This window comes from Ipomoea nil, unplaced genomic scaffold (genome assembly GCF_001879475.1).
Source record: "Ipomoea nil cultivar Tokyo-kokei standard unplaced genomic scaffold, Asagao_1.1 scaffold0761, whole genome shotgun sequence".
In the NCBI taxonomy this organism is placed as follows: domain Eukaryota; kingdom Viridiplantae; phylum Streptophyta; class Magnoliopsida; order Solanales; family Convolvulaceae; genus Ipomoea; species Ipomoea nil.
In genome coordinates, this window is record NW_017617189.1 from 1084335 (window position 1) to 1109529 (window position 25195).

Consider the following 25195-nt stretch of genomic DNA (forward strand, 5'->3'; position numbering starts at 1 on the left):
TCTAAATCATGTATTTTTTTTTTTTAACTAGTTTATTTTATTATTTTTAAAGAAAAATTTCAAGTATTACAATATCATAAAACTGTGAGTTGAATGCCTGAATTTTCACTCTTTTGGTTGGTTACTAACTAGTACTCCTTGAGTCAGTGTCAAAGTTTAGAGAGAATTTGCAGTGACAATTTCCTAGTGATTTCATAAGATGTACAATGTATGCTCTTTATATTGGTTGATGAACCTTTGCACACACACAAAACAGACACATATCTTGAACTCTGATAATGAATTCAATGTACAGTATATGATACTCCAAAATGCCAATTACAAGAAGCTATAGAAGCTCCAATCCTGCTGCCATATACAAAAAGGGACTATAGCAAGTTGACTGAAACTACATTTTTCTGACAAAAAATGACCATTTCATATTTTGATTGTTTCTGTAAGACAAAATGTAAGAAAAAGATTGCACTAAGTCACTCATTGGTGGTTGATACAAGTTGTAGTATAAACTTTAAAATTTGACGAGAGACGTGATGATGGTTACAGTGAATTCAGGCAGCCTTTGCATTGTAAGTTCTACGATCCTTTTGTAGCCAAAAGTTGACGATGAAAGAATCTATGATTATCTGCAACATAGTTTTTTCATGTCACCAAATAAAAGCTATAGACGAGAAAGACAAAATGAGAGGGGAAAAAAAAAAGATGAATAACCTGGTTCAAATGGGCTGCTACACAGGGAAGAACCAGTAAACCAGTTTCACCCAAGCCTCCACCGAGCTGCTCCGCAACTGCTACCATAACGGGCAAGGTTTTCTAAAATGGCATGAAATATCGCACGGTTAACATTACCCGCAGTGAGATTACAACACAACCGAAGAGAAATGTACTCTCTAGTCTCTACATTTTCAGGTGAAACATTATTGTATTCTTTAACACAGGGCAGACATCAAACATATTTCACCTGGCTTGCAACAAGTAGGAGGGCGGTGGCATTTTCCTTCTTTGCAAAAGCTGATTCAGAACCACCAGAGATGGAGGAGAGAACTTGTATGGCAACAGCATTAAAAGCAAATAACATTGCATGCAGAACCCTGCAGAAAATAAGCCTTCTCAGTACAAACTTCCCAGAATGAAAGTCATTTGTGCCCATAACTATTTTGAAAAAATATTGATGTGCAGAAAAGTGCAAAAACTAAACGATAGAAATCAATTGGAGTTGAATTTTGATATTTTGTCATTAGCCATTAAGTGAGGTTTGCTTTTGTTATAATCTTAGATTGGGCTAGGGTCACTCAACATGGGCCAAACCACCCATAAAAGATTGAATCCAACCAATTAGCTAGTCTAACCCATCACTCCCCTTCAAGTGCCCTCCCCGAACACAGTGAACCCAAAGTGGACTATACCATGTTATAATCTAGATTGGACTAGGGTCACTCAACTAGGTTATAATGCACATGGGCCAAACCACACTAAAAGATTGAATCCAACCAATTAGCTAGTCTAACCCATGGCCTTATAAACCCATATATTCTCTCTTATTTTATCAATGTGGGACTCCTAACAGCTTTGAGACAAAAAAATTAAAACAAAATGATACAGGAGTGGAAAGCATGCTTACGCTCCCATGACTACAGCTACAAGAAAAACAGCTGGGTTAACCAGTAGGAGCAGTGATCTTGATCTACTCACTTGTATAAATGGGGCCTGGTTAGAGAAAAGGAAAGAATTAGGATTTTTTTTTAATGGAACTCATGCGATCTTGAATGGTACATGCCTAACAGTAGTAATTTGATATAAGTGTAAATCCTTCAAGGCATAGATTGCGTGATTATCTCAAATGACAAACAGGTAGGGGTAACTGAAGAAGCCAATTTGCAGTAATCTCAAAAATATGAGCAACGTTTACAGTAAAGTCTAAAATGAGTGTCCTTTTATCACTTCCTAGACTCAAGTTCAACATGTCAACATTGCTTAAGAAAGGCATAAATGAATCTCAAAATACACAATGCAACAAACAGGGGAAAAAAAAAAAAAACCTATAAAGTCTGATTTTATGCTCCAGGTTACAGTAACAAATACAAAATACACTGAGGCAGAATATTCTGTATGTGTGCTTTGGGAAGAAGTTGGGGGAGTGGTGTTCTATGCACACAAGTCTATTGACTCAAAAAAAAACCAAAGAAACATGGAAATAAGGCGAGTCTTGTTCTTACTAAACTGAGGAGCATTGAATTTGTCATTGACAGGAGCTTACGATTTTGATCAGCAAAGTCTGCCAAACCTGCATTGCCAGGTGTATGTACAACAAAATCTGGTGATTTATTAATTATTATCAAATAAAATAATAACAGAGGAAGTAAAGGTTATTAGTTTTTCCTGGTACATTACAAAGTCTACTAGCAGTAACTTATGGTGCTGTTAAAGTCTGAGATTTAGGTGCAAGGAAATCCAGATTATGGATTGAAATTCTATTGCAATCTATGCCAAGAATGCAATAACTGGGAGAATTAATAGATATTGATTATCTTTCTGTTTCAAAATGAGTTTCCTTAATGAAAAAAATATAACAACTCACTCTTGAAAATTTCTCGAAAAACCTGTTGGACCAAGAAAAAGAATCCATTAGACCTTGAAATGATGAACACATTTGAAATTAAGGAAGATGGTGGTTTTTTAAGGAAGCAAATGTGTAGGTGTGCAGATGCTGGTGGCCCAAAAGGTGTTAATAATTGATGCATCACGATTAGAAACTTCTTTTTTCAATGAAAAATATCTTTGGCTTTAGTTATGTGAAGCAAATATATTACTCTTCAAAGGTTAACTATAAAAAATAGAAAGACAATACCAATTTTTTATTTAAAAATGCCCTCATATAATGTGCTTCAGAGTGAAAGATACCTTCCCCAAAATGAGAGGAACCAAGAGTGTGAGGACAAGGCTTCTCATCAGCTGCTCAGTTGGAACAGATACACCAACTCCAGTGGCTACTAGCTTTGAGATGGAAAAGGGTATCTAGCATCACATTAGACAACATAAGGCATCTACCCAGGTTTGTAAGACTTTTTGGGATATAATAGCAGGGTAACATACAATCAGAATCCCTATAAGACTTGATATCACTGTCATTGCAAGAGCAAGAGCAGAATTTCCTCCAGCCAGCTGTATTTGAGAAATTCAAAACTACAATCAATAAAGAAAAAACAGTCCGGGTAATAAAAAGGTGTAATGAGAAGATCAGAGTGATTCACATACCCGAGTTAGAGCAACTCCACTAGATAATGTTGTTGGCATACAGCAAAATATAGCCAGGCCTGTAGAAAGCAAAATAATTTCAATGGGTTCCTCAAATGTATAGAAGAAACTGTAAGCACACTGCAAATTTCTCTTCTTGTTCTCTTAAGCACACATCTTTCAACTGGAAAGTAAATAAGTAACCACTCTAAACCATTGTTGAAAAAATCGCTACGCGCTCCTCGGGCGCCGAGGCGCCGGTGTATTTTTTACTTTTTAAAAATGTGTTTAAAATGTTTTAATTAAAATATTAAATATTAACCTAAAAAACATCTAGAGTTTGAACAATTTAGGGTTCTTTCACTCAAAACGATGTCGTTTTGAGTGAAATAACCCATTTAATAAAGAAGGGAACAATAGCTAATCGGCTGGTGCCTAGGAGGCTTAGTAGGCGCCTAGGAGGCATAGGTGGTCAGCGCCTAAGCGGCGCTTAGGCAGCCTAGTCGGCCAGCCGCCTAGACCACCTATTATGGTGATACGCTAGGAGACCTGCCAATGCCTAGCGCCTAGGCGCCGATTAATCGGTGCCTAGGCGGGATTTTTGCAACACTGCTCTAAACACAGTGCATCTTTACATGAGATATCACGTGGCTAGATCATTCTTCTGTCAAAGATTTATCTTTTATGCATGTCTGAATTTTTAAAAATGCTAAACCACAGTTCTCAGAGAGTGTCATAACCGCATAGTTAGAACTCCTTAATTAGTTCTGTTCCTGGAAAAGAGGGATATCTATTCTCCATGCTTCTCAGTATTTTCACACAGTCTATAGTCTATACTATGTGTATATGTTATGATTCAGAAAAATCAGGGTAAGAAATCAGGAGATTGACTAGTTGATTCTAAAATATCTTTGTTATTGATTGACTAGTTGATTCTTAATGATTCTCCTTTCCTTTTTATGTTTTATTTAGTCTTTGTAACCCTCTTATATAAAGGGGACTTTCTTAATGATTCTCCTTTCCTTTTTATGTTTTATTTAGTCTTTGTAACCCTCTTATATAAAGGGGACTTCCATTCTAATAAAAGGGGCAGGCAACTAGGCAAGCAAAAAATTAAGATAAAACCAAAGGTGGGAAAACTCTCAAAACATTCCTAGTCTTTTGTTCCCTAATCCCTTTAATTCTTCTCTCAACATAGGCAACCCGCAAACAACCCCTGATAACCCTAATCGCCCTGTGACGCATGCGTTTGCCCGAGTACATAACAATATATGTCAAAATAACCCTTAAAGGTTCAATCTATTCAACTTTACAAGCATAACCTCAAAAGTCACAGGCCAGTATGTAACTAAATAATTTTTTTTAAAGAGCTCTTATTTAAGTAGAATTCTACTACTACTCTACTAGTGTTCACAAGTAACTGCATTTGTACCATATGAGCAGGAAAGAAGAGAACAAATTTGCTAGGCCAAGAATTTATATGAGTTAACAAAGTTTCTGTTTAATTAATTAATTCTACTATTCTAGTTTAGTAGTTTTAGCCAGAGAAGATACCTGACTAGATTAACTTTAAAAAAAAAAAAAATAAAAATAAAAAAAGAACAGTCCTCTCCAAGTTACAGAGGCACATATTAACAAATACAGAGGCTGAGAAGGTAACCAATTCAAGAAAATGTAAACTAAAGTTGCAGGTGATTAAAGATGACTGCTGCACCAGAAAGAGTCAAAATCTTAAATCCCTTAATTAAGCCTCCTAATACTTTGTGTAAGTTCAAAAAAACTCCCACTTAATTTAGAATCCAACTTAAAAGCAAATTTAGTGTCTGACCTGTGATGAATTCTTGAGGTTGAAGCCTGAGCAGCAAAATAATCTTTGAAAACAGAGGTGTGAAGAACAAAATAGAAGCCTGCATTAATAGCAAGACATGACAAAGACAATCATCAAACAATATAAACATCAAATCAGACAATCTTGATTCACTCAAAAACATTAAAGGCAATACCAAAAAAGCATAGTGAACCAGCAGAAATAGAAGCATGTATGTTGTTCAACATAAACATCAAAGTGATCAAACACCAAAAAAACTTCCAATTTACTCAACCCAGTAGGGGGGGGGGGGGGGTGGAGCACATACACACAACAGGCAGGATTTGGGAAGTCTAGCAAAAAAAAAAAAAAAAAAAAACTGGACTTGATAAATATATACTGTAGAATTTTCTCTAAAAACTTCAGAGGAAGCTGAATTATGCTAGATAGAAATCATGGTATTTATTGTAAGCTGAATCGTGGAGTATATACACACACAAATATACTTATATAGACTTAATAAATGCTTTCAAATGAAGAATCAGCAATTTATGTAATGAAGGAAAATAAATCTATTCCATGAAATTCTATAAAATAATCAAAACAGGCTTAACAGCAGATACAAAAGCAATAGATTGGCAAGCAAGAATGTTGTTAATAATAGCAGGTAAAAAAGCAATGGCGAGACAGAGAACTGCACCTACAAAAACTAAAAGGGCACATAAGAATGGAGTTCATACTAGCCCAAATAATGCAACTGGCCAAGCTTCAGCAGCAGCACCAACTTCTTCGGTACGGAGTGTCAGACCTGTATCAAAAGAGGGTAGAGAAAATGTTGATAGCAATATGGAAAATAAAAAAAGATAATATGACAACAATGGCATTACCTGAGATAATAAATATCCCAAAAGTGCTAAACTTGGATAGATGATATCTATCTGCAAGACAACCAAGGCTGGGATTTGCCAATCCTAGTGCTACTCCACATACAAGAGCTGTACAAAATATTAAGTGATTATACATCTACTAATAGTACAGAGGAAGTTTCAACTAATCCAGAGAAAATGATAAGTAATTGGAAATATTAAAGAATAGAAACAACAAGAATAATGCCTTTTCGTTGCTTATCAAACCTGCATATGCCTATTGCTGATCTGATAGTTCTCAAAAGGTCACTCCAGTTTAGCACTGAATTTTTGTACATAGTTATTATTATTTCCAGAAGCAATCATAACTCTGATAAAGATCTTTATATACCAAACTCCACTTAATACATTATATTTGCCTTAAGCAACTTCAAACCACATAAAGGAACTTCAAATTAACTTTCCTTTTGAAAATTACCAATTTCCAAAGTCAGTGACACGCGTCTTAACAAATGCATTTATGAATGAAAAGAATCAAAAGATATTTTTGAACTTTCTATAATGAATAATGAGTGAGGGTACTGGAATTAACCATCCCAACCAGCATTTTAGATATGCAGAGAAAGATCAAAGATGAAGTTGTGTATTTGATAGAAACAAGAAAATTATCAGAAAAGTTGAAGGCAGACTTAGAAATTCACTTCTACAATTACTAAACACAGTTCATCCTTTGAAATATGAGTTGGACAACCTTGACGCCTAACTGGTTAAAGTTCTGCAACACAAAACGAATGAAGAGAATGCCTGCACTCTCCATGTTTATGATTCTCAGCTCCCTCTCTCTTCTTTCCTAGCCTAACTAGATAGCTTTGGAATGGTAAAAGTTCACACCTTTTGCAGTTCAAGATAGCACCAAACTTCTTTTCCCTTGGTTCTTCACTTCTTCCACTAGCTAGATGTTGCTTTTAAGTTTTAACTACTACATTATAAGAATTAGGACCAGTTACTACAAAATGATACTCATTTACATCCTCTGCTTTTAACAAACTGCAAGTTACTAAAAAGGGAAGGCAATGAAAGGAGGAAAAAATAAAAGATAACTTGCCAATAATCATATAACAAAACTCTAAAACTTGTACTCAACTCATCTAAATCTTCCCTATTAACATTTGCTCTAAGCAAATTGAAGTTTGCAATACTCATGTAAAAGGCAAAAGAGTAAAAACACCAAAATGATTGATAGTAAGTAAAGTGTGTACCCCACCAACATACCTATTGGAAGAAAGTTATCAGATGCAAATTTCAAAATAGGTTTAACCCAATTGTAGTCTTTTGCTGGAATCTCTGGAAATTGATTTTCACTACCATTTCCCTGAAAAACACCAAATAATTCTCAGAAAATGCCAAAGTCAAACAGCTATACACAAGTATATATATCCTAAGAAATTTACCCGATAAGAATTTGCTTTGGCTCTAATGGGTGTTACTGTGATGAAGGGGTACTTCCGAGCGAGAGGTAGATTGAGTTGGATTCTGAACGAGTAATCTCCGGGTAATGGGAAGCGGGTGGCCGGAAAATAACGTCGGCGGCGAACGGAAGGTAGAGAAGCTCTGGCGGGGAGATTGAGGGATGTGGTTCGTAGTGTTGCAGCCATGTGTGAGTGAACGTGGAACGGTAGAAGCCGGTGACCTTACGGCGAAATGGATTGACATATTTTACAACAAAGTTTGGCTGGAAACAAAAAAATAAATAAAATTAAATAAAATAGAAAGATTAAACCAATGTGGATATAATATTTGATTATATTTCATTGTTTTTCACTTTTTTTTTTATATTATATATAAAAAAGTTAAAACTTGATAAATTATATGCGTGTATTTGAACTATGATGCAGCAAAACTTTTAAAATTACAATATTTTGCGGAAGGTTCAAATTGGCCCATGAACGTAACATGAAAATGCAATTAGGTCACTGAATGAAAAGAAAAGTGTAATTAGGCCACTTAACACTCCAAATGTATGCAATTTCACCTGATAGCAAGTTACCATCATTTTTAGCAGGTTACCTGCTTACGTGGCAACTGAGTTGGCATTTTAATAATTTTAAATAATTTTTAAATACTTTTTAATAATAAATTTTTAAAAATTTATTATAAGGTGAAATTACATACATTTGGAGTGTTCAGTGGCATAATTGCATTTTTTTTCGTTCAATGGCCTAATTGCATTTTCTGGTTACGTTCAGTGGCCAATTTGAACATTATTCATATTTTTGCGTTATAAATACATTTTCTTTTTAATTTACAACAATTTTCAAAAATATTTTGGAGCCGTTTTCATATTAAAAAATTTGACAAAAAACTTTATTAATTTCTTAAAAGAAAATTTATTTATTTATTTTGAAATAAAAACTGTATTTCATAATCAAATCGCTTCAGCCACCAATATATCAGAGGAAAATGTTTCTTACTCCTCCTAAATTTTCTTTCTCATATTTCCCCTCCCGATGTGGTTTCAATTATTGGGTGGCCATGAATGCTAGCCAACCACTAATTAAAAAAGAAAGTTAAATCAATCAAATGATGTCAAGTCATAAGAGAGAAAAAAAAAATGTAGGGAATAAATTAGAGGTATATAATATTACTCGAGATAAAAAGAGGAGGGGTAGCAACTCACTCCTTTCAACCAGCATTGAGAATAGCATTCCGAGCCAACAAATGGGCTACCAAATTCGCATGTCAATTTACAAACATAAAGGTAATATTTAGGAATACACTAGCCAGTTTACGAACATAATCAAGGTAATATTACTACAAAGATTATTAAGACCTTGAACAACTAACCGGAGTCAGTTTCAACTTGAATTGCTTCAACACCGGCCCATCTCCTTGAGCTACTTTAGAGCTTCCCTAATCGCGATAGTCTTAGCAATCTTAATTTGAAAAAAGAACATACCAAATTATGGACTTTAATTTACAGCTACAAAAGCACTTTCGGAGTTCCCAAAACTAGCCCAAACCAATGACTTTAGAATTTGACTCCAATAATGATGCATGAGCAATTAGCTTGAACCAACCTTGGGGAGGTTTTTCCCTCCTCAATTTGGAAATGTATTTTTAAATTATTATTTTTCTCATATCTTATGTCATGTATCCCTTAGCATGTGAGTATGTGTGTTTATAAATGTCACTAAAGTCTTTAGAATTCTCTTATGACAATTAACATGACATCGCTAAAGACTTTACTAATTTTACGATGTTTAGATATTTACATTTATTATTATTAAAAAAGAAAAAGATATTTACATTTATAAATGCATAGTGTATGTATGCACGCATACTCACATGCAACAGGATTCGTAGAGTCATTAAAACGGGTTCAACATAACAAAATGGACCTGTTTAGCCAACCATGTTGGAGATTTTCTAGCCTGTGTCTATTTAATCCGTGAGGATATCTGTGTGGCTCGTGTAATCCGCATAACCCATGGCAAATTATATTGTGGACATGGTTCAAAACTATGCCGTTTCTTTTCATTAAAAGAAACGACACCCGATCAGCGTAAGTAGCTCTGCTTGTATAACATACTCAATTTCATTTTATATACATTATTGTTTCATTTTGTTCCAACTACAGTTTCATTCGACATTATACATACAATAATCTTATTACAGTAAGACATGTTATTGAATTTCATTTTATACACATTGTAGTGATCTTATTACAACACCACTAATATATTTCTAATTCAACTACGATTTCATTCGACAATATACACTCAAATATCTGAAATTGTTATTCAGTTTCATTTTATATACACTTAGTTTCATTACAACACAACTACAGTATTGATTGTTTTATCGGGACCGGGTCCACCATAAACCAGGTATAGAGATACAGAATGGGGTAGGAAAAATAATACTTTTATTGTTGGGGCATGAGGCCTAATAGAAATATATAAAAAAGCCCAAAATACCGTCCCAAAAATGACGGCCCAAATAATAAATAAATAAATAAATAATCGAAGGATTAATGAATAAATAGCATAAAATAGCCTAACTATGTTACTACTAGGATTTGAGCCCAAGCACACCAACAGGTTGGAGAAGCCCAGACCACCAAGCTAACATGTAGATCATATCTTGAGGGATGTCCTTACATGGACCAGACCCCCCCCCCCCCTTTTATACTGTTAGAGAAACCACCTGCACCCTCCACGTGTACGACATCCAGGAGGTGTAAATCCTAACCAGACACGCGTCTCACGTAGTCCTGTCGCCAACCACCTCAACTACCCCAACCGACCATCACAACGCCACGTGCCCGAGAAACACAGAGAGACCCACGGGACGCGCACCGGGGCGGGCGTTCCTGTGCTCGCGCGCCAGCGCATGCCCAAGCAGGCCACCTGGGTGGCAGCTACCAGCCCCACCCTGGGCGGGCGCGCGCCTCCACGCTCGCGCACCAAGGCGGGGCGCGCCAGCCAGCGCAGCGGCGGTGCCCTAGCGCCTCCCTCCTCCGCCTTGCACCGCTGCCTCCCCCCTTGCACTACCTCTTCCCATGCCTTGCACCCCTCCTTCCTTGGGCCTTGTCTTGCACCACCTTAGGAGATATAATGAAATAAAGTTGTGCGTTCACTACGAGCTACAACTTGTAGCATAAGTGATAAACGCTTGATTGTAACAATATATATATATATATATATATATATATATATATATTCAAAAAATTAATTGCAATAATTATAAAAAAATTCAACAACCCATTTACTACCATATTTTTACTATATTATGCAAACCTTAATAGTATAGACATTTTTTGGACGGGAAGTTAAAGTACAAGATTTTGTTTTTATATATACTATAGATGATGATGAGGGTGATTATTATAATAATAATAATAATAATAATAATAATAATAATAATAATAATAATAATAATAATAATAATTATTATTATTATTATTATTATTATTATTCATTTTTTTGTTATTATTTTTGTTATTATTATTATTATTATTAATATTATTATAAATTTTATTTTAGTATTGCATAATAATAATAATAATAATAATAATAATAATAATAATATTAATAATAATAACAATATTATTATTATTACTATTACTATTATTATTATGAATGTCCTTATATGTCTTTTTACATTTAACCGCTAATAGTAAAAGTTAAAACTGAAATGCTACATTTTGCAGCATTTCAATTTGACATTTTAGAATAACTTTTTTCCAAAACGCCCTTGTATTATATTTAAAAAAAATAAGACTTATAACTGAAGCCACTAAAGGCTTTAAGGAGCCTTTTAGGCTATCAATGCTTGCCAGGCACTGATAGACAAGCAAACCGTTTCGTAAATCAATAAGGGAGCAATGCTCCTCTTATATAGAGGAGCTCAAAGCTCTTTGAGCTCCTCTTCATTCATTAACTATGTGGTATCAAAGTTTAGTCAACGATAGTTACGTTTTGTTTTGTTTTTTTTTTAATAATTTTATTTTATATAGTATTTTGCCTTGTATTATTATTATTATTATTATTATTATTATTATTATTATTATTATTATTATTATTATTATTCATTTTTTATTATTGTTTTTGTTATTATTAGTATTATTAGTATTATTATAAATTATAAATTTTATTTTATTGTTGCATCATAATAATAATAATATTATTATTATTATAATAATAATAATAATAATAATAATAATAATAATAATAATAATAATAATAATAAGGGAAAAGGGTCAAATAGGCCCCTGAACTATACGCGAGAAGTCAATTAAGCCCTCAAACTATTTAATGTTGCAATTAAACACACGAACTCTTCATTTTAAATCATCGAAGCCCCCTATGACCGGTTAGTTCCCGGTAATTGCCTGTAAATGCTTTCGTGGCAGCTGACTAGACAATATAGTATTATTTTTTAATTGCCACATAAGCAAACTAAAAAAAAAATAAACATTAATAAGAAAATAAATAATAACGTGGCAGTGAAGAGATGTGAAATATGAAGTAAAAAAAAAACAAATAAAGTTAAAAGATTAGAATATGAAATACGAACCAAAATTCAAAACCCTCTAACCCTAACCCAAATTGAAGTCTCAGTGTATTCCTTAATTGCGAACTCAGGGCAGCGAAGTGATGGTGAACCATTGCAGCAAGACGAAGGTTAATATCTAGCGAGCTTGAAACCCATATTGTTGGTAGTAGACAAGCATCTATCGTAGCAGTTCGAAGAAATTTTTCACCAACTAGGAGGGTATGTAACAGACTGGAGCAGACGAAATGTTGCTGTAGAGAGGTAACCTTAGCTTTCCCTGAACTATCCCTTGTTGGACTGAAACTTTCCTATTAGCAAACCTTAAAAGTATACTGTTTTTGCTTTTAGGAACTAAAGTGTTTAGATAATTGGTAGCTAACTGTAATAAGCTTTTTGAGATATAGGTTTTGAATATTTGAAAGTGGAGATATGGGTTCTGTATATTTGATAATGGAGATATGGGTATTTGTATATTTGATATTCTGACAGTGAAAATTTTCAACTGGATGGTGTGAATTTAGAAGCTTTGTGATTTGGGTCCCATATGTAGTTAACAATGGAGACAAATTGGGTTGGTGTGGGTGACTTGAATGCATTTTAGTTTAATGTACTTGTACTACATTTCAAGTTTTCAACAATTGTTTTGTTATGGTCCCCCATTGCACATGTTGTTTGTCTGGAGTGTGTTGTGTATAAATACTTAAATGTATGCTATGCTATGAGAAAGCTGTAATTTGATGCTTTTTGAACTAAATATGTTGACCAGTGTACTACCTTCAACCTCTAAAATATTTATTTATTTGTTTTTTTTATTTTTAAGAATGCATTCCATTGTAGAAATACGAATTCACCATGGTGGCAGCTTTGTCCAACAATCTGATATGAAATATGTAAATGGTGAGGTGGAAAAAGTTATGTTGGACCCAGATTATTTGTCATATCAACACTTGCTGAAATATATTAAGGAGGATAGATATGGTAGCATACTATCTCTATCATATAAATTACCACATGAGCGAATGGAGAACCTACAACTGCTAAACAATGATAGAAGTACACTTGACCTTATCTATTTGGCTTCTACGTGGGGTAAAGTTGACATATTTGTGGAGCATGGTATAGATAATGCAGAGGTAGTTCCAGGATTGTCATTACCAGCACCGGTACATGCACCAAATGTAGGAGATGCTGTATTAGAAGCTGAAGAAGATCCTGGGGTGGTTACACAACCAGAGAATGAAAAACGATGTGATGATTTGGAAAAACAAGGTGATGAAGGTCAGTTAGTTGGTGATGCTTTGGAAGGGGAAGAAGATGAATACAATGATGATGAAGATGAATACATGGTTGAGGATGATTTGGAAGGGAATGAAGATGCCTTTGTTGATGTTGAGTGCCATACTGCCTCATCTGATGATGATGAGGAAAATAGAAGGGCTAAAAGTGCAAGGGTAGAGGTTGAAACTAAAAATTTGGATAGGGGTGTGAATGTAGAAGTGCAGAGTGAGTATTATGACTCTGAAGACCCCCCAAGCTATCATTCTGAACAAGACAATGAAGAAGCACCATTTGAGCAGTCCAAGAAGGCAATAAGTAGATTTAAAAACCCTTCGTATAATCCCAATGTTCAGCCAATTGAGCTTGAAGTAGGGACTCTATACGATGATGGGAAGCAATTCAAGAAAGCAATGATCAATTATGCAGTGTACTCGAAGAGGAATATTCACTATGTGAAGAATGAACCAAAGCGGGTGTCATTTGCATGCCTAAAGCCTTGCCCATTTCATGCTACTGGTTCATGGGATGAAAGTCTCAAGTGTTTTCAGTTGAAAACACTCACTGCGGAACACAGATGCAACCAAAAGTACAGCTTGAGAATTGTGAACCAAAATTGGATTGAAGATAGGTATGAGGATAAGGTAAGGGATAACCCTACAATTGGACCAACAGAATTGAAAAATCACATCAAATCTGAACTGAATCTTAACTTGGATATTAGCATGGTGAGAAGAGCAATGAGGGCTATACTGAAGAAAATTGATGCTGGTTTTCAGGATCAATTTCGTAGAATTAGGGATTATGCTGCAGAATGTATGGACTCCAATCCAGGTACAAATGCAAAGATAGAAACAAATAGAACTATCCCTGACAGTCCTTGTGTGTTTCAGAGATTTTATGTTTGCTTTGGAGCTTTAAAGTTAGGGTTTTTAGAAGGGTGTAGGAAAGTGATTGGGTTAGATGGGTGTTTTCTGAAAGGAATGTTGAAAGGTGAAATCTTAAGTGCAGTTGGTAGAGATTCTAATAACCAAATGTACCCTATAGCATGGGCAATTGTAGAGATTGAGAACACGGATTCTTGGAGCTGGTTTCTAGGGTTATTGAAGGCAGATTTGGGCATCACAAAAACTTTTCCTTGGACAATAATCAGTGACCAACAGAAGGTAAAAACAAAAATAACATATTTCAACATTTTACCTAACATATTTCAGCATTTGAACATACTTTTCCTGTAGGGTTTAACACGTGTAATTCAAGAATTGTTTCCTGACTCTGAGCACCGTAACTGTGCTCGACATGTGCATGCCAATTGGAGTAAGCTACACAGAGGGAAAATATTGAAGAAACACTTTTGGATGTGTGCCAAAGCTACGACTGAAGCTCAATTCCATGAACAACTAAAATGTTTAGAAAAGATGGACATCACAGCAAAAACTGATTTAGAAAGGTAAGCAATTACATATTTATGATCCATACATGTTTTGTGCAATAATTTAAAGTATATGTGTGTCTATGTGTGTTAAGGTACCCTCCAAGGTTGTGGTGTAAGGCTTTCTTTAGAACAACTGTCAAGTGTGACATTGTAGATAATAATTTGTGTGAGGCTTTTAATGGCACTTTGGTGAAAGCAAGAGTAAAGCCCATTATCCCTATGTTGGAAGACATTCGAGTAGGGGTAATGAAGAGGATTGCAAAAAAAATAAAGGCTGCTGAAAGGTGGACAGGAAATTATGGACCACTGATAATGAAGAAGTTGAATGCAAATATAGTTGAAAGTATGGGATGGAAGGTAATTATATTTCTTTTTGAAATCAGATTATGCAGTGATTATTTGCTGGATTTTAAGCTGCTGAATTTTAATCATGATAGGTTGTTTTCAATGGAGATGATGGTTATGAAATTAAGAAAGGGAGACAACAATTCAAAGTGAAACTTGCAGGTAGAAGCTGCTCATGCAGGTCATGGGATCTTTCTGGTATACCATGTCCACACGCTATTTGTGTCATCTTCGATACTGGAAGGGACCCAGAGGAGTACATTGGCTCCTGCTATTCACAGGAAGTGTACCTAAAGACCTATGCACATGCACTTCAACCAATGAATGGAGATTTATTCTGGCAAAAGACACAATCTGAGGAGATACTTGCTCCAATACTAAAAAAAATGACAAGGAGACTGAAAAGAAAAAGAAATCGTGAGGCAAGTGAAGCTCCATCGCACCGCAACAAATCAACTTCTACTACCACTGCCAGTGCTAAGAAAAGGGTATCAAAACAGGGAAAAGAGATGCATTGTTCTTTGTGCAAGAACACGGGCCATAATAAAACAAGATGCCCTAAAAGGAATGCTCAACATGTTGCTACTGGAGTATGTTGTCCATCTTCTGCCCTAAACAACATGTCATTTATATGAGATAGTTATTAGATGAATTACTAATAATAATCTTTGTTGCAGGCTAGCCAATCAAGGGAAGGAGTCATTCAACCCAACACCAGGGAAGAAGTCATTCAACCAAACACCAATGAACTGACATAGCACACCACTACATTTAGAAAGTAGAATTTTGTTGTTGGTTTTTGGTACTGTTTGCCAATAGATAGTTTTTGGAACATAACACCGCCATTACAAACAGCTTTTTTGGTATAGTTTAGCAGTTGACTTAAGTTGTATGTACGTAGATGTTGAATTATGTCTTTGACAAATGTGTACATTGACTCTACTTTGGCAAACATGTTAATGAAAATGTATGGCTTCTTTATTGGTGTATTCAATCATGTGCAAATTATGAATTTTAATCTTGTGCTTTTTTGGCAGATTTGTATGTTCAATAATGAGAATAAATCAATGTGCAATCTTTTATAGAGAACAAATTAAATTTAAGCCAGGTGATTGAGTTAAGAGACCTAAAATATACAATTGAAATATCTAACAAGTATATCAACTATCCCAAAATGGAGCCTAGGGACTCCAGGTGTTTCCTCAGCATTTGCAAAAGGGAAACATAAACAGAATCAAATAATACAGTAAGAGTATTGGATTTAATTAATGCAACAAAGTCCTCTAATTCAAAGGGACTCAAAAACAATAAGGACCTAAATGTGATTTTTTTTTTTCATATTATGAAGTTGAATTATGAGAACAAATTGCCAATGAAGATTAATCATTAAAAAAGTAAATAAATAGTAAATTATACTTGAATTGCCAATAACAAAGCCAATACACAACTAGATCAGCAACATTGATTATATGTCAACAAAAACATCATATTAAACTACAACAAAGGCAACATAGCTTCATATGGTATTGCCCTTTGCTGCAAATTTACATACACGGCTATTACTACAACAATTACTAAACAAATTATTGTATTTCTATGGGTTTTTTGCTTGCAACTTCAGTTTGAATAGCCTTCTCAACATCACTTCGTAATCGCTGAATTTCTTCCATAACTTCATACTTCATTTTCTTCAACTCTAATTCAATCTTCATATTCAAATCAGATTCAAGCTCATCATCCTTCCATAATACACTTTTCTAAATAAAATATCCACAACCACCTTCCTGGAACAATTCAACCATTCAAGAGAATCATAAATTTGAAAACAACGAAAATTTTGGAAAGCCAAACAAATTTAAAACAATAACCTAAAAATTATAAAACAAAAACTCATAAAATTTTAAAATCTAAAAATTTATAAATACTTGTACCTTCCACCGTTGACACCCAAAAAATTGTTGTCCATTGTCTCGTGATACACATAGTGGTGATTTCAATCCACAACGACAATACAAGGATGTCTCATATTGTAAATTTGGCCTCAACTTTTGAGGGAGATTTTGGTGAACCACTCCAAGAAGAAGCTGCCATCTCCAAGAGTATAAAAGATGAGATAAACGTAGGAAAAGAAAGATGAGGAGAAGGTGGAGAAGGAGGAGAAGAAGGGTTCGAAGAGAAGAAGGGCTCGAAGAGAAGAGGGGCTCGAAGAGAAGTAGAGCTTGAAGAATCTGTGTCGTTGAAAAAGGAAGCGGTGAACGAACTAGAGTGATTTCATCGTGAAAGCAGATTACATTTATAAATCTTATTAATGTTTTTTTTTTTAGTTTGCTTATGTGGCAATTAAAAAATAATACTATATTGTCTAGTCAGCTGCCACGTAGGCATTTACAGGCAATTACCGGGAACTAACCGGTCATAGGGTTTCGATGATTTAAAATGAAGAGTTCGTGTGTTTAATTGCAACATTAGATAGTTTGAGGGCCTAATTGACTTCTAGCGTATAGTTTAGGGGCCTATTAGACACTTTTCCCTAATAATAATAATAATAATAATAATAATAATAATAATAATAATAATAATAATAATAATAATAATAATAATAATAATAATATTTAAAATCACAAGTTAGTTAATGGAGGTGTCGTGCTGTAGTTGGTTATCACGTCAGTCTAACACATTGAAGGTCTCTGGTTCAAGCTTGGGTTACGCCAAGTTTTTATGTTCTCTTTTTCCTAAGACGAAGAAGAAACCAAAAACGGATTGTAATAACATTATTGTGTTAAAAGTAAGTTCGCGAAGGTGTTGTGGTATAGTTGGTTATCACGTCAGTCTAACACACTGAAGGTCTTCGGTTCGAGTCCGGGCGACGCCAGGTTTTAACGTTCTCATCCTAAGACGAAGAAGAAACCAAAAACGAATCGTAACATTAACATTATTTTTATAAAAGGGCCCAACCGGGTTCGAACCGGTGACCTCTTGATCTGCAGTCAAATGCTCTACCACTGAGCTATGGACCCTGCTTTGGCAAATAGTTGTTCTAAATATTTATTAATACTAAAATTTCGAAATACTTGGGATTATATTGTAAATATAAAAATATATTGATAATTATATATATATATATATATATATATATATATATATATATAGATATATATATATATATAAATGTATGTATGTATATAGGAAAAATTGCATCTTTGGTCCTTAAGTTATACCCAAGTTCGGACTCAATCTCTGAGTTATGACTGTATTTATTTTTAGTCCCTCAGTTATGAACAAAGTGGCGCATTTGGTCTTAGATGTATACATGTCTCACAACTCTATCATATCCTATTAGACAAAGAGTCACTCACATTTTTGTATTCTTTAGTGTTTTTGAAACTAAATGCTCAAATAATCACAAAATTAATGATTTCCTTTTGAATGAATTAATTTATATGTCACATCACAAAATAAACTCATATTTCACATTGAATTATATTTAAAAAAAATGTGAATTCATAATAAATCAAACTCTAAATAAAATAGAACAATGAAGAATCTAAGACCCCATTTGAACTATTCGTCGTACTTGATGTCATGAATGTGTAAGTTGGATTATTTGTAAGATCCTTTAATTTAATCAAATATTATATATTATGAAATTAAATAAATGTTCAATAGGTTTATTTAATAATAATAATAATAATAATAATAATAATAATAATAATAATAATAATAATAATAATAAAAAACAACGTTTAATAGGAAAAAAGTAGTAAAATTATAAGGAGATAAATGTAATAGAAATAGCCAATATATTGAATAGAGAAAAAAATTGAAAAGAATTTGTAAATATACATTCTTCCAAAAGGCTGAACTCCAACCCGACAAAGCATTTGGAAAGATATAAATCATGGTAACTCAACTGAACATGAACCACAGAGGCTAGACCGGTGCGCACAAGGAACCCTCTCACTGCCGCTGGTGAGACTTGATCCCTAGCCTGCCTGTTCCAAGTGGTGAGTTTGGCCGTGGAGTCTAAACACAAAGTACATGTTATTACATTTAGCAGTGTATGTTAACAACTTGTAAAGAAAAGAAAAGAAACAACAGTAAAATCAAAAAAAAAAAAATTATAAATGTACAAGATAATAAGTATAATATACATGTTATCACTGCAATCAATTATCTGAATGCTTTAAGAATTTCATAAAAATAACTGAATGTATACAAGTTTTATAAAGTAAGCGCAAGTCCCATTTTCTCAATAAAATCCCTAAACTTGAATGGTGGCATGCCTTTATTAAGGGATCATCAATCATCAACTCAGTGCTTATATGCTTAATGACCAGTTTCTTATCTTTAACGCGCTCCCTGATGGCTAAGTACTTGGTGTCGATATGCTTACTTCGACTCCCACTCTTATTGTTCTTAGCCAGGAAGACTGCAGTTGAGTTGTCACAACAAACCTTTAATGGCTTAGAAATAAAGTCCATAACTCTAATCCCCAAAATGAAATTCTTAAGCCATACACCTTGAGATGTAGCCTCAAAACATGAAACGAACTCGACATCCATGGTTGAAGTGGTGACATGAGTTTGTTTAACACTTCTCCATGAAATAGCTCCACCGGCCATGATAAAAATGTTCCCTGAAGTCGATTTCCGAGAATCAACACAACCGACAAAGTCCAAATCAGAATATCCAACAATGTCCAAAACATCCATCTGCTTGAACACAAGTTTATAATCCTTAGTACCCTTGAGATACCTTAAACCCTTCTTTGCAGCTCTCCAGTGGTCTAAACCCGGATCATTTTGATATCATCCCAGCATTCCAACAGCAAAGGCGATGTCCGGCCTAATATAGACTTGAACATACCCGAGGCACCCGACAACTGAAGCATAAGGAATATTCTTCATGGATTCTCTTTCAAAATTATTCTTTTGAAATTGGTCCAAACTGAATTTATCTCCTCTCACTATAGGAGCTGGACTCGGTGAACAATCCTTCATTCAAAATCTTTCTAAGACTTTGTTGATATAGGTTTCCTGCTATAGTCCCATAATACCCCGGATCTATCACTATGAATCCTTATGCCAATAACATAAGATGCCTCGCCCATATATTTTATGTCAAAGTTCTTAGAAAGGAATTGTTTAACCTCGTGCAACATTCCCTTATCATTTGTTGCAAGTAGAATATCATCCATATATAAAACAAGAAAACAAATTTTACTCTCACTTGTCTTTTGGTATATGCAGTGATCTAAGAGACTTTCAACAAATCCATATGAAGAAATGACCCCGTCAAACTTGATATATCATTGGCGGGAATCTTGTTTTAAACCATAGATGGACTTTTTGAGCTTGCAAACCAAATGCTCACCTTCACTAGAAGAGAATCCTTCAGGTTGTTTCATATAAACCACCTCTTCTAGATCACCATTAAGGAATGTCGTTTTCACATCTATTTGTTGCAATTCAAGATTGAAATGTGCAACCAAAACCAAAATTAAACAAAGTGAATCTTTATTTGATATAGGAGAAAATGTCTTTGTGTAGTCGATTCATTCTGTTTGAGTAAATCCTTTAGCAACGAGCCTAGCCTTGTATCGCTCGATGTTGCCTAATGAATCCTTTTTAGTCTTATAGACCCATTTACAGCCAATAGCCTTGGCCCCATTAGGCAACTCAACAAAGTCCCAAACCCTATTGCTCCGCATGGAACTCATTTCTTCGTTCATGGCTTCATACCATAAATCTGACTCTTTACAATTTATGTCTTGTGAAAACGTTTATGGATCATTTTCGGCTCCAACATCAGACTCTTACAAATACACTATATAATCACTAGGAATTGCAGATCTTTTTTCGCGAGTAGATCACCTCAAAGTTGAACCACCATCTTCTTCATAAGTTAGCGGTTCAACTACCGCTTCAGGAATTTCCTGAATTGGTTGATCTACTGGAATAATATCAGCATTTTGTGGAACTTCTTCAATAGGTTTTTCAGTACCCGTTTGAACTTGAGGGGTGCTAGAAACTATTATCAACCTATCTGATGACGTAGAAGGACATGATTCGTTATGATCATGATTAGAAATCAAATCATTGAATCGATCCCTCCCACTAACCATGTCATCTTCAAGAAACTTTTTTTTTTTGAAAAAAAAAAAGTTAGCATCTTCAAGAAACTTAGCATTTCTTGATTCCACAATCCTAGTTGAATGAGATGGACAATAAAATATGTACCCCTTAGAGGACTATGCGTATCCAATAAAGAAACCACTAATAATCCTCGGGTCCAACTTCTTTTCTTGTGGGTTATATATTCTCACCTCAAACGGGCATCCCCAAACACGCATATGTTGCAAACTCGATTTCCAACCTTTAAATAACTCAATGGTGCCTTTGGGGAAACCTTGGTTGGCACACGGTTTAATAGATACGTAGCCGTCTTAAGTGCTTTGCCCCACAAAAACTTAGGAAGTTTTGAGTTGCTAAGCATACTCCGCACCATGTCAATAAGTGTGTGGTTTCTTCTTTCAGCAACACCATTTTGGTCCGGAGAACCAGACATGGTGTATTGGGCAACAATCCCATGTTCTTGAAGAAACTTAGCAAATGGACTAGGTGCTTGTCCACTTTCAGTGTACTTACCATAGCATTCACCACCTCTATCGGATTTAACTATCTGTATTTGTTTCCCACATTGGTTCTCATCAGCCTTAAAAGACTTGAAGACATCTAATGCTTCATTCTTATTGTGAATCAAATACACATAAGTAAATTGCGAGTAATCATCAATGAAGGTGATGAAATACTTTTGACCTGGCATATCCATATCTGGACAGCAAATGTCAATATGTATGATTTCCAATATGCTTGAACTCCGTTTGGCACCTTTCTTAAACTTGTTCGCCTAATTTCTCTTAATGCAGTCTATACAAGTCTCGAAATAAGTATAATCAAGAGTACTAAGTATCCCATCATTTACTAATCTATTTATACGTTTAAGGGAGATATGACCTAATCTCCGATGCCATAACATGGAGGAGTTCTCACTAACACTCGATCTTTTGGAACTGGAGTGAACATGCAATGAACTATAAGTGGCATTGTTTTGTAAATGTAAACGATAAAGACCATCAGACAATGTACCGTATCTAACACAAGTTGATTTATTGAAAATATCAAAACACTTGTCTCGAAAATTAAAGGAGAAACCCAATGGCACATGTCTAGAAATTGAAATCAAGTTTCGGGAGAAACTTGGTACATAAAATGTCTTATTTAAGATTAAAACAAAGCCACTACTTAAAATCAACTTGCATGTTTCAATGGCTTCCACTTGTGACCCCATCTTGTTTCCTGATAAGATGGTTCGTTCACTTCCCACCGTCTTCCTTAGATCCTGCATTCCCTGTAAAGAGTTTGCAATGTGGATTGTTGACCCAGAATAAATCCACCAAGTATTAGTGTTAACTTCAAACATATTAGATTCATAACAAACGAATGACGATAGAATACCTTTCTTCTCGATCCACTTTTTGTACTCGATGCAATCTTTCTTCATGTGGCCTTTCTTTTTATAAAAGAAACACTTATGAACCTTCTTTATGTCTGCTTGAGGTGAAAGCTTTCCTTTCCCCTTAGCCTTAGAAGTCGAACCTCGAGATTTGCCCGATTTAGACTTCTTGTGTGTCGTAGCCAGCATGGAACTTTCTCCCATTTCCATCACCAACCTTCCTTCTTCTTGAACACACATGGTCATTAAATCATTTATGGACCAGTTTTCTTTATGTGTGTTATAAGAAATTTTAAAGGGTCCATGCGGTGATGGTAGGGTGTACAAAGCATAGTACACAACAAAATCATCTGACATATCTACCCAAAGAGTCTTAAGTGAGCTACAATGTCACACAATTCCATGATGTGCTCACGCACACCTTTAACAGAAGTGAGACTGAGAGAGGACAATCTCGTGATTAGGGTGCTTGGTAAAGCCTTTTCTGAAGTGACGAATTGGTCGTAAATAGACTTGAACAACGCTCGGACATCCTTATGCTTTTCACTAACAGAACCCCGAATCCCATCATATATTTTCGCCTTAATGTACATTGTACTGAGCTGATTGGACCTATCTCATCGCTCATATAGTGCAATGTCATCTTGGGTACTATTTTTAGTGGGGACCGGTGGTTTCTCGTTATTGATAGCAAAGTCCAAGTCCTTCCACCCTAAATTGAGAAGAACCCTTTCTTTCTAAATTTTGTAGTTGTCACCCCTAAGTTCTGGAACTTTGATGTTCAAGTCAGTGTGAGTAACGGATTGAGATGCTATAAAGGTAAAATGTTTGTATTAGAATTTTGAGGCATAGAAAGAACTTAATTGCATACATTACCAATGTAAATGATGCATGTCAAAGATTTAAATGCCATAAAAATTACCCGTGGACTAAATTTTTACGCAAAAAGGACCTTAGAAAATTTTAGAATATAAATGAGATGGGTACAAGGTCGAATTTCTATTCTCAATGATAAAACTACGAAAGACTATATGCTGATACATAATTGCCTATGGGCTAAATTATGATCATAGCTTGATATTTTTATCCTGAATAATCATACAAATATAACAAAATTGCTTGTGGGCTAAATTTCATTATATTACATATAATTAATCACAATTTTATGTCTAAACTTTATGTGATTTGAAAAGACTTGATATACAATTTTAATTAAATTAAGGATGTTGTGGCTAGTGGCTACTCCTTAATTAACTAAATTGTATTATCACATCGACATAGATTTATGAAAACCAAAACAAATTATGCAGTCAACATGATATGCAATTCCCAAGTATACTCCCATGAAAGTTGGTCGAGATGAAACTCGGTTAAATACAAACTTCTTAGACAAAGTAGGATTCCAAGAGAAATAGTAGCATATTGGCTATTCTAGTTTTCTTCCCAAGAAACATTCATCAATTCATGCATTCTCATATCATAGCATAACTGTTTTGAAGGGTTTCTAAGAACTTTGATGTTCACGGTTTGGAAAATGAACTAAAATTATGCTTATTGGACATAACATCATATTACTGATACATAAACTCATATGAGACGAACAAATTGCACAAACATTATAGCAATTTAATACATGAGCATACTAAATAATAATAATAATAATTAAATACCAATTCAATTTTCAATTTGAATAAAAATTTATTTAAAAAAAATATAAACAATGCAAATTGCAGGCCAAAACAATTTATACAAATGTATATATATCATAAGGAAATGATTAATAAAAACAAACACAAGCCCGAAAAACTTAATAGCCCATCAGCCCAAAACTTAATTCCCAATCAAAATAGCTTAACCTAGTTGTCATCTTCTGATCTCCATACTCGTAGCCGAAATAAATAAATAAAATAAGAAACTGATCGATCGAGAGAGAGATCGAAGAAACTGGCAGATCGAATGGGAGAGCCGGACGTTGAGGCTAGGCAAACAAACCCATCAGAGAAGGCCGCCATGGCTGTCAGAGAGAGGGAGAGGGATCGTCGGACGGAGCTGACGGCAGAAAGCACCACCGCTCACCACTATCGCCCAAGACCTAGCACTTAAATCCATCCGTCTTCTCCCTCTACTGGAGCTTCCGTGACCGGATCAACAGGCATAAAAGGGATCGCCGATGAGATTGCCAACGCCGCCACTGAATGGAGATCGTAACCGGCGAACAAATCTGGCGATTCTCCGGAGAAGTGAAAAGCAGTAGGTTTTTTTTTTAAAAAAAAAAAATTGTGATGTTTCTCCGCCGTCCAACGACGATTCTGTCGCCGGAAAGAAGGCACAACGGCGACCTTGCTGGAATACCAATCTTCTATAACTTTTTTTAAATATTTGTATTTTCGAAAGAAAATATACCATATGAATTTTGTATATACTTTCCTAAATGTATACAGAATAACATATATGCAAATATGTTCATATGCAAATCCATATATAAATTTCTCTCAAAATTACTACGAAAAAAAAAAATTTGCATTATGATATGGACCTAATCTAAGATTCAAATAAAATGAAATATTGTCCCAAGAATGCTCTCAAAACTAAAGATAGATATGGATCGAAATACCTTAAACCTCACGAGAAACCCTTTGTCTCGAATCCTCAAAGACTTGGAAG

At 34.7% G+C, this 25195-nt stretch overlaps 1 protein-coding gene and 2 non-coding genes across 4 annotated transcripts; 1 reads left to right on the top strand and 2 right to left on the bottom strand.

The window, feature by feature from the left end:
* Positions 1–246: 246 nt before the first annotated feature.
* Positions 247–7635, bottom strand: LOC109176927 (probable sodium/metabolite cotransporter BASS4, chloroplastic). 2 transcript variants are annotated; one of them, XM_019326340.1, is made up of 15 exons: positions 7356–7635; positions 7177–7276; positions 5926–6033; positions 5779–5846; positions 5060–5138; positions 3253–3311; positions 3091–3159; positions 2899–3012; positions 2576–2597; positions 2214–2281; positions 1619–1704; positions 959–1088; positions 709–810; positions 500–623; positions 247–451 (listed from the first exon to the last, which is right to left on the bottom strand). In XM_019326340.1, exons 1-14 carry the CDS (start codon positions 7557–7559, stop codon positions 549–551), a joined length of 1284 nt encoding a protein of 427 aa, XP_019181885.1. In that variant the 5' UTR covers positions 7560–7635; the 3' UTR covers positions 247–451; positions 500–548. The 2 variants fall into 2 exon arrangements, with proteins under 2 accessions (XP_019181885.1, XP_019181884.1); XM_019326339.1 differs by having other exon boundaries at positions 247–623.
* Positions 7636–17814: 10179 nt separating this feature from the next.
* TRNAV-AAC lies at positions 17815–17888 on the top strand. The gene has a single exon. It is a non-coding gene; the product is annotated as a tRNA-Val (tRNA).
* Positions 17889–17961: 73 nt separating this feature from the next.
* Positions 17962–18033, bottom strand: TRNAC-GCA. The gene has a single exon. It is a non-coding gene; the product is annotated as a tRNA-Cys (tRNA).
* Positions 18034–25195: the final 7162 nt, after the last annotated feature.

Coding starts and splice junctions, on each gene's coding strand:
- LOC109176927 (XM_019326340.1), bottom strand. CDS start 7,559: ATGGCTGCAACACTACGAACCACATCCCTCAATCTCCCCGCCAGAGCT. Junction 7,277..7,355: donor CCAAAGCAAATTCTTATCGG/GTAAATTTCTTA, acceptor GGTGTTTTTCAG/GGAAATGGTAGTGAAAATCA. Junction 1,705..2,213: donor ATTCAATGCTCCTCAGTTTA/GTAAGAACAAGA, acceptor TTCTCTAACCAG/GCCCCATTTATACAAGTGAG.